Source organism: Gobius niger, assembly GCF_951799975.1.
Source record: "Gobius niger genome assembly, chromosome: 7".
Lineage (NCBI taxonomy): Eukaryota > Metazoa > Chordata > Actinopteri > Gobiiformes > Gobiidae > Gobius > Gobius niger.
Window position 1 is genome coordinate 28191517 of NC_136858.1, and position 9910 is coordinate 28201426.

At 40.6% G+C, this 9910-nt stretch overlaps 1 protein-coding gene across 1 annotated transcript; it reads left to right on the forward strand.

The window, feature by feature from the left end:
* The first annotated feature begins 444 nt into the window (after window positions 1–444).
* gpr137ba (G protein-coupled receptor 137Ba) lies at window positions 445–9465 on the forward strand. Its single transcript, XM_079560139.1, has 7 exons — window positions 445–1189; window positions 3573–3622; window positions 5358–5580; window positions 5651–5797; window positions 5909–6037; window positions 6378–6499; window positions 8824–9465. The coding sequence occupies exons 1-7, from the start codon at window positions 824–826 to the stop codon at window positions 8936–8938; spliced, it is 1152 nt and encodes a 383-aa protein (XP_079416265.1). The 5' UTR covers window positions 445–823; the 3' UTR covers window positions 8939–9465.
* Window positions 9466–9910: the final 445 nt, after the last annotated feature.

Consider the following 9910-nt stretch of genomic DNA (forward strand, 5'->3'; position numbering starts at 1 on the left):
GAGGTTAAAGGAGTTATCGACCAGTATTCTTCCGGTGCTTGGATACTATATATATATATATTATAAAGCCCTGCAGGTTTACTGTAAAGCTTTCCATCCTCTCGCCTCAGCTGCTCAAGAGGCACTTATCTTTGCGTCTGGTTTTGACAGTGGTTTGTCTGTCCATTAGCAATCAGCTGTTCTGGAAGTCTGTACCCAAGCAAGTCCAAATGTATCCTCAATTGCAGCATTAAAGTGAACCATATACAAGACAATGTATTTTCGTGTGCATTTCCGGCTGCTAAAAGCTCAATCAACACAAACCGTGATGGGCTTTGTGTGGGAAAAGCCCTAAAAGCCCCATCACAGGGTTAAAGGTACAGGCAAATGCGTCAGCTGATGCGTAACGTCACGTAAGGAGCGCGCAGGGGCTGGAGATGGGCGGGAACCGGCTTTTGCTCTGCCTCTACCATCCGGGAGGGGTGGGGGGAAGCAGTGTGTGCTGTCTGCGGCACTGAGCAGCTTCCTGGCCCGCTGTGGAGCTGCCTCTCTCCGGCCCCTGTCATCGGCTCACTCGTCTCTTCTCTGATCATGCGCTTCTCTCCGAGGCGGACCGGGGCTGCGCTGCGCCAGGAAGTTACCCTCGTACCGGCTGCTCCTCTCTCCTCCTGACAGCCTCCTCCTCCTCCTTCATCTCAATTGACAGCCATTTTCCCTGGACCTACTTTTTTTTTGCACCTCGTCCTCTGCCTGACACCGGTGCGGAGCAGACTCGCACAGCAGCGGCACAGGCCTGGATTTCCTCCCGCGTCCTCCCCTGCGCAGCTCGGCGGAGGAGCCAGTCATGGAGGACTCGGTGCCGGATGAGCCGCTGCCTCCTCCCCTGCCCACTCTCAGCCCCGCAGTGCCCCCTTACGTTACTTTAGGCCTCACCGTGGTGTACACTGTCTTCTACTCGCTGCTCTTCATCTTCATCTACGTGCAGCTCTGGCTGGTGCTGCGATACCGACACAAGCGCCTGAGTTACCAGACCGTGTTCCTGTTCCTCTGCCTGCTGTGGTCGGCCTTGCGCACCGTCCTCTTCTCGTTTTACTTCAAAAACTTTGTAACAGCGAACACTTTGGGGCCCTTTCCCTTCTGGCTGCTCTACTGTTTCCCCGTATGCCTCCAATTCTTCACGCTAAGCCTCATGAACCTGTACTTTGCAAAGGTGAGAAAACCAACACACCACTGCACAATGAAGCGATCAGATTTCCTCTCAGTCTTGCTTTGGAAACAAAGCTTCTGATGGCAGGTGTCGACTACCAAAAAAATTATGCAGCATCATTTTCAGCTCAATGCATGACACACAGAACATTTGTCCCTTTACTGGCGATTCTCTGCTTGTACAATGTTAATAGCGTAATATAAAATGATTGTAACATCAATCTTCAGATAGGGTCAACTCTAAGCCATACATTATACAACTCAATGGTAAAGTGAACAGAAATGTAGTTCGTTGTAGGCTTATGTTTGTCTTGCACTCCCTGGGTTGTTAATGATTTGTTATAATACAGGTAGGTCCAAAAAAATGACTATTTCTCCGTTCATACCTGCAATACATGGCATTTAAGATGTACAGTAAAGATTGTATGAGTTCAGGTGAAAGCCTAAGTTTTCTGTGGATGTTTATGTATCTCTCCAAAAATTGAGATGCCTACAGTCTATAATATAACCTTTTTTGATTGATAGCTAATACATCTTGATTATTGCATAATCTTGAATGCTTTTCACTGTCGGTATTTGGTGCATGTCTTTCTGTGGTGGCTCCTCACCAGGGAAACTGACCAGACAGTTTACCCAGGAGAGGCTTCTGTGCTCTTTGCTTCATGCTCCCTGGGTTCCCCCCAAAAAAACATTAATTTATCCGTCTCATTTCATGCTTGTGTTTCCTGTTGTCTTTATTTTAACCCATGAGTTTCCCAATGCAGCACACACCGCCCTGAAACATGGTGTCTTTGAGCCATGTGTCAATTACTGAGTCATTAAAAAGCTCAACATCTCGGTGCTGCATTTCTCCAAATCAATGACTTTCACAGACAAATCACTCCCAGTCAGCATTGGACAATCCGGCACGGCTTAACTCCCCTACAGGGTGTCCCGGTGTTCAATTTGGAAAGTCCTTTTCATTTTAGCTTTGCACATTTGCCTTTAAGACATCAACTGACCTTATACAGTATTAATGCATTACATAATAGTGGTACAGTTGGTGCATGTTATGGCATGTCTATTTAACAATGTTTGCACAATCCCAGTACATTTTGTTTCCAACCAATATCTCTATTCTTCACTTAAGGCTACAGCGTTACAGACAGTCTATTTACACTGTTAGAAGATAAAAAGGGTGAGGTGTAGGTCAACAAAGCAGGCCAACCACGAGTACTATGTCTTATGTAAAGGGTGTTTTACATTATGCTGTACATAATAAGGCTCCACGGCAATTAACAAATATTCAAAAACTGATTTCATTTTTTGCGATTACCTTTGTAGACATAATGGTGTGAAATCAAAGCCGTAAATGTGGAGATGTCAATAGATGCTGCTTATATTTTTCCATTCATCTGTCATGGAAACGACGTGTCCAAGAACAATGTGTCCCCTGAGAAATGAAATGAAAACTATTTATCTATTATCTTTACATTTTAAGCCATTCTAAGTTGAGCTCAAACACGTAAATCAACACAAATGCAAAAATACTTTTATCTTGGAGCAAAATATTGAAGGAAACAAACCATAAATAACCACATATGCCTTATATATAGAAGGGGGAGACAACGTCCGGCTCAGGGCCAAAAGAGTTAAAGTACTCTAAAAATGTGAGAAATACTGTCAATTACTTCAAAATGTCCAAACAGAGCACCTTATTAGGTCATATATTATTATTATGTTATTATGAACATTGGCATTTGTAGAAAGTGGTGCTTTTCCTTGGGCTAAAATTGGCAGGTTCGGCCCTGGGCTTTTTACAATGAAAAAAAGTCAGCCCCTCCCCCTGCCATAGAGCTTTAATTTCAATCATATGTGGCAATAAGATATCCTAAAACTATTGATACGAACCAACTAGACCTGATTCCTTGTGGTAGATGGTCTATCTCTTCATGTCTTATAATATTATATCTCATCTGATTATATCTCCTAATGTAATGAGCTTCCTCTCTCATTACATTCATGCACCATCAATGGAAAGCATCAATGAAGATGTGTCAAATAACAGCCCTTTTGGAGAGTGCTCTGCTAAGAACGTGGTGAATCATTCTTTCAGAGGCTTACGTAACACAAATATGAAATAATAGCACCGCTGCCTGTTACCTACGGACTATTTTTAGCCCAATCCTCTCGTAGCGATTTGAGTCACTGCTGACGGTTTGTTGGATGAACGCACTGCACATCTCTCTCTATGCAGAAAAGCAAGACTTACTGTAAAAGGAAAGTCGGTGCCTGTCGCTTCCTGTGACAAATGAGTCCAGTGCGTTTTTGGAGAACCAAAATGCAGAAGTGAAAATGCGATGCCTTGTTGCAAATTTATCATTAAATATTTCTTTTCTCTCTTGCAGGTTGTTTTTAAGGCGAAGTCAAAATACTCACCAGAGCTTTTGAGATACAGGTAATGTATATCTCTGTCTTCCTACTTTTAATTTCAGTGGTTCTCAAACTGTGTTAATGGAAAAGATACAAGAACATATTTGGCACTATACTTACAAACGTATCTATTTGAGGTTGATAAGTTTGTTGTTGTAATTTAGTTTTGCTCTAGATTAATGCAGTGTAGTTGTGTAGTAAAAGGGTCCAAATGAAGCTCAAACCAACCTCTTAAAGGTGCATTATGGAAGTTTTTTATCTGTGTGTAACTGATCTTTATGTGATCCAATAGCTATGTGTGTGGTTAGCATGGCGCCTTCACTACAGCGCTCCAGGGTCAATTGTTTTGTAGGTTTTCTGGTGAGAAAACAGTGAAAACGGGCCAGCAACTCTAAAAAACAATTGATCCTGGAGCATCATAGAGGCCACTGTGACGGGAAGTTAAAGTGTCATGTTAACCACGAGCATGACCTTGATTGAACCGCTCAGTCACTAAAAATGCTTAAACACTGTCAGAGTGGGCTGTACTGTATGCTTTAACTCTGTGCGCTGGTCAAAACACCTTTCTAACTTTCCACAAAAAAACACATCAAAGTGTAGATGCAACAGCAACCGTGCAACAGTCTCTGTTTTTCACAGGTCAAACAACACCATACAAGGGTTCAAATGAATTTCACTCTATTGTGGATGGAAAAATAGCCACTTTAATCCTAATTCTATCTGGGTTTTGGTAGATTAGTTCAGATTTCTGATTGCAGAGATGGTGTGTGTGGTGCACCAAGCTGTACAAACCTGGACTCCCTTCTAAACTTTATCTCTGGTCACTTCCGCTGATGTGTGACTATTGTCAATGTTGTATTGTTATTTTATTAATGTATTATAGGGTTCCCTCGAGGGCCCAGAAAGGCCCCTTTAAATATATGTATTGTTATATTATAGCAGTCACAATATAAAACATCAGCTACACAAAGATATAAGTAAGACTCACTAGGGCTGGGGGATATGGACTAAAAGTCATATCCCGATATATTTTGGTTGAATATCAATATACGATATATATCCCGATATTTTTTCCGCCAAGTGAGACCTGTAAAATGAGATGCTCAATCAAATTCAAAGCCAAATACGAGTAGTTTTATCGAAGACTCACTATAAAATGTAAACATAAACACTGTATAACGAAGCTCCATAAGGTGCACATGTAAATAAAAAATTATCTTAAATAAAAATAGCCTTGAAAACTTTTTTTTTTTTTTTTTTTCTGAGGGCAGCATTTATATATAAACTTTTAAAAAATCGGCTTGAGATGTTTAAGCTATTAAGTTACATGTTTCTTTTTGGTAGCTTAATAGCTTATCTGAATTTGAAATATCCCAATATATGCGATATGGTCTAATTCCATATCTCATTTAAAAATATATCGATATATCTTAAATATCAATTTTATCGCCCAGCCCTAAGACTCGCTACTGCCACCTCAGGTCTTATGCGTAACTGCAGGCTCTATGTTAAGCTCATGCATGACGGCGGAGATAGTTGGAAATACTTTTTGAGTGACAGTGCAGGCCTTTAGCAGCAGTTGTGGTGAGTAGGTCTGGGCTCATTCTACACATTAGGACATTGCTGGAGCAAGTAGGGGGTGGAAAATAAATAATATTAACATGTTTGAATTCCATCTGGTCCGTTTAAGTGTTGCAAGTGTGGAGGACTCCAGTGACATTTCCAGATGTTGATCACTCACAGATGTTGTCCTCCCGCAGGTTGCCTCTGTACTTGGTCTTCCTCTTCATCAGCCTGGTGTTCCTGGTGGTGAATCTGGTGTGTGCGCTGCTGGTGAGGATGTCCTCCGCAGACACTCACACCGTGGTCCTGGCCCGAGTCGCCATCAACGACTCGCTCTTCGTGCTCTGTGCGATTTCTCTCGCCGTGTGTCTTTACAAGATTGCAAAAATGTCACTGGCCAATATCTACTTGGAATCCAAGGTAGGCCACTGCAAAGCCCCAAACTTAACACTTTAAACCCGTCATCTAATGAGTGTTTGGTCTTTTTAAGGGAACATCCGTGTGCCAGGTGACCGCCATAGGAGCAATTGTCATCCTCTTGTATGCATCCAGAGCCTGCTATAACTTGGTCGTTTTAGGGCTTTCGAACAAGAAAATAAACTCTTTTGACTACGACTGGTACAACGTATCAGACCAGGTAAACTAAAACATTCACTTACTTTGTATTTTACTGTCTCATAATCCGTTCCCACACCCTTTTGCTGCTGGCAGAGTCCTGCATAATGGTGTGATGTTGCTCTTTCTACAGGCCGATTTACAGTCCACCCTCGGAGACACTGGCTACATTGTCTTTGGGGTGATACTGTTCGTATGGGAGCTACTGCCCACTTCCCTCGTTGTGTACTTCTTCAGAGTTCGGAAACCCACTCTTGACCGGGTAAGAAGTAGATTGCAACCTATGAATGTGAGAAAATACACAGCACATACTCATACCGCTACATATCTCTCATATCTCTATTGCTAGAGTTGTGTTGAGATTTATTCATACTTTGTTTTGAGTAATTCTGCCCCCAAATAAATAGTTTAACCTGCTGACGTCATGCGGTGGGGCCCCATACACTTTAACTTGTCATTTCAGCTCTCAAACTGTCTCCACTTCAAATCATTCCTCACATATAGGAATGAATAGCTTGTTTACCTTTACAAATGATTGTTGCTTTAAAACATCCCTTTGGAGCATCCATTGTAATGTTTTTGCAACATTTGGTGTGTTTCAGAGCGGGACAGGACTCCCAAGTCACGTCTTTTCCACTCGCTCTTATTTCTTCGACAATCCTCGACGTTACGACAGCGACGACGACTTGGCCTGGAGCGTCATGCCTCAAAACATCCAGGCCAGGTAAACACTTTGACTCAACTCACCTCGAGTGTAAAATGTAGCTGGGAAAACCTAATCCGGTAATTGGGATTTAAGAAGCGCTTTTCTGGTTGGGTTGGTTGTGAAGTCGACTGGGCATGAAAACGTCTCTTATCCATATGTGTAATATCCTAACTTCAATATGAATGTGCAAATTACTAAACTCCATAGACAAAAGCTCTCAAGACATAATCTCTACTGGGTTTCTACAATGTTTCACCTCTCACCTAAATGAGCCGAGATATCGACAAACATACAGTATCAAGCACAGAAAGCAACATCTCGGCCGAGCTGTGTCATGAGCGTATCGTTTTAAGAAAAGTCACATGACCAACACTTTCACTGTGCCATTTTGTATCATATAGTGTCGTATGTCGCGCAGCAGTGAGCAGAGAGGCGCGCCAGTCGAACGAGAGAAACACTTGGCTAATTTTGTCATTTGGGATTCATGCACCACATTTGCTGATCCCGTGGGTGCTCTCGGGCAGCCGCCTCGGGCCATATTGAAGTGCAATGCAAAAACATACACAGATTCAATTCAACTTTATTACGAACTCCAAAGAGATAGAGTGACACAATATAACAAACAACACCAAAAATACAAAAAACAGTAACTTTAAAAAGACAGTTATACCAGTGCCTCCACATCCTTGACTGATAGTGAATGGCACTACAGGCGACATCAACCAGTGAACCAATTACTGTACTCGCCGACTTATTCAAACGGCATATAAAACGGTACATAAGCGGCTTGAAGCGTGTTTATTCCAGCAGTGACAAACATCTCACTCGCACTGGTCCATCTCGGCCGCCTAAGAAGCACACGCAGAGTGTCCTTATAGGCAGTGTTCATTTCATAAAATATTTAGTCTTAATTTTAGTCAAAGTGATATTTTTGATGGCTAAAATTGGACTAAAGCCAAGACTAAAATGTCCAGATATAGTAATCGACTAAAATGAGACTAAATAAAATTAAAAAGGAGAAACTAAAATCACCCAAACTTCTATTGAGAGTCTGAAAGAGCCTCAGATCATGTACATTCTCTGCCAAAGGAGCAGCTCTGAGCTTTATTCATGTGGGAGACGTGAAGCAGAACCTTGATTAAATATGATCATAATAAATATTCTAAATGCAAAGTCGACTAAATTTACTTGCAATTTTAATCGACTAAAATTAGACTAAAATTGAAGATATTTCTTTGACTAAATCTCGACTAAAATTTAATTACATTTTCGTCAAAAGGCTAAAACTAAAACTATATTAAAATATATTGTCAAAATTAACACTGGTTATAGGCCACCTGCAACCTTTGCAAAGTTTTTTATTGTTCGACCAAAGGTGTGCTGTGTACACAGGTGTATAATATGATGTGAACAACATTATGTTCACTTTGCCTATATCACTAATTTAATTGACTTGCTCTGTGAGGAGACCCCCCGGTTTGTAACCAGAGGGACGTGAGTTTGCGTCAGGTCATGGACTATGGTGATTTAGTCGCTTGACTTGACCAATAACTGGTAAACAACAACAAAATTATGCGTAGTGCTCTATTATTGTCACAAGCACTATTCTTTATTAAATCTTTGTCAGTGATCTTAACAACTGAATACACTGGATGAAAGTGCGTCTCAGCCGTAGCCCAAAAAAGAAGTGAAACCCCTCCTAAATAACCTATAAGAACTTTTTTTTTTTTTTAACTACTGGGGGAAAAAAAGTCCTTTTAGTCCTTTTAGTCCTTGACAGAACATAAATTCTGTTTGAAATAAAAATATTCTATGTAGAAGGAGGTTTACTATTAAAAACAACTTATTGGAAAGTTGTCCAAAGAAATTTAGCAGGAAAACTCCCAGTACACATTGAGCTCTTGCAGAAATTGTTTATTTGATCTGATGAACAACTGGTAAAAAAAAAAAAAAAAAAGCCTAGTGCCCTTTTAGTGTCATGTAGAGATGAGATGTTATTTGTTTCTATTCATTATCCTGAGCACTTTTCCTCTGACTAAATGATCACTCTCAGCTGTTAAACAGGCACATTCACGACAATTTGGTTCACATTTCTCAACGAGAATGAATAAGCCGAGTGTTGAGTGAGCTGCTGTAATGCTTTTTCACCACCAGATGGCGCCTTTACAACGCAGCCAACAACACTGTATGATACAATGTGACACATTATGAATCTGCTCATCACTTGTTAGTTGCTCATGAGACAAAACTCAATCCAGTACATATGACAACTTTCAAACTTCATATCTATAAAAGGTTTTTTTATTGTCCGTAATAAAGATCGATGGTTTGCTTCTCTGCAGTCTGGTTGCAGATAGTTACGAGTGGGGGAGCCAGAGCAGTGGAATCGCAGCTTACATCGGAGGAGACGACTCGTATCACCTGCCCCCATCACTGGAGGAGCTCAGCCATTACTGACCACTGAGACCTGTTACATTTATGTGTACTTTGCACAGTCTCTCTTCCTGATTCATTCAGACTGAGGCACATGGGCACACCTCGCCCCAAACTTGTTACATTCACGACATTGTTTGTAAGAAAATTACTTTGCCAGTATATGAAGGTCCACGAATAGGACGTTGATTTGCACACTCCTTGTAAAAAAAATATATATATATAATCCAATTTTGTTCTTAAACATGTCATTGTATAGTTCATATTGAATACCTAATATATTTCCTGACTTTTAAAATGTGTACTGTAATATTACTATTTTATGTAATGTCTATGTACATGTGTTTTTCATACAGATGTGTTTATAAGATATAGATGCAATCGCCATGTAATTCATATAAAAGGAAACTGGTGAAATTTCACAGCTGCATTGTGATGATGATCCACTGATTTTAGACAAATGTAGAAACGTGACAAAGATTTAGAAATCATTCATTTTACCCATGTTACTATAATCCAATGTACTGTATTCTGTTCACTGCGGTAGAAGCATAAACTAGGACTGACATTGTGCACTGCGAAAATATGGGAAGGTATTTTCTTACATTTCAATGAATAAAATATATATTTGGTTGAAAAAACCCAATAGATGTTTAAATGATTTGACAGTTCTGACAAAATATTCAATAGACATGTGTAATGTCCGGTCAAGTCCAGCAGGTGGCGGCAAAACATTGTGTTTTGCGATTGACCCGGGGTAACAGGTAGATTATAGCAGAAAGGTCTAAAGAGCCACGCTTAAAGGAGCTATACTTGATTTTTTCCCCCCTTCTAGTTATTATGGAATTGAATTTGCTTTGTCCTCTTTTAGTATGTTATAAACTCAGACTTTTGTGAGGAAAACACTGTAGATCTAATTATACAGCATTGGTGCCCATTTCATGAACATGCAGGAGTTTTCTCGCATTTTTGTGATCCTGAAAAGTGAAATGAACA

Excerpts from the sequence above, each read along its gene's own strand:
- gpr137ba (XM_079560139.1), top strand. The coding sequence starts at position 824 with ATGGAGGACTCGGTGCCGGATGAGCCGCTGCCTCCTCCCCTGCCCACT. Across the intron at positions 3,623-5,357 it reads CCAGAGCTTTTGAGATACAG|GTTGCCTCTGTACTTGGTCT; the intron begins GTAATGTATATC and ends GTCCTCCCGCAG. Across the intron at positions 5,798-5,908 it reads GGTACAACGTATCAGACCAG|GCCGATTTACAGTCCACCCT; the intron begins GTAAACTAAAAC and ends CTCTTTCTACAG.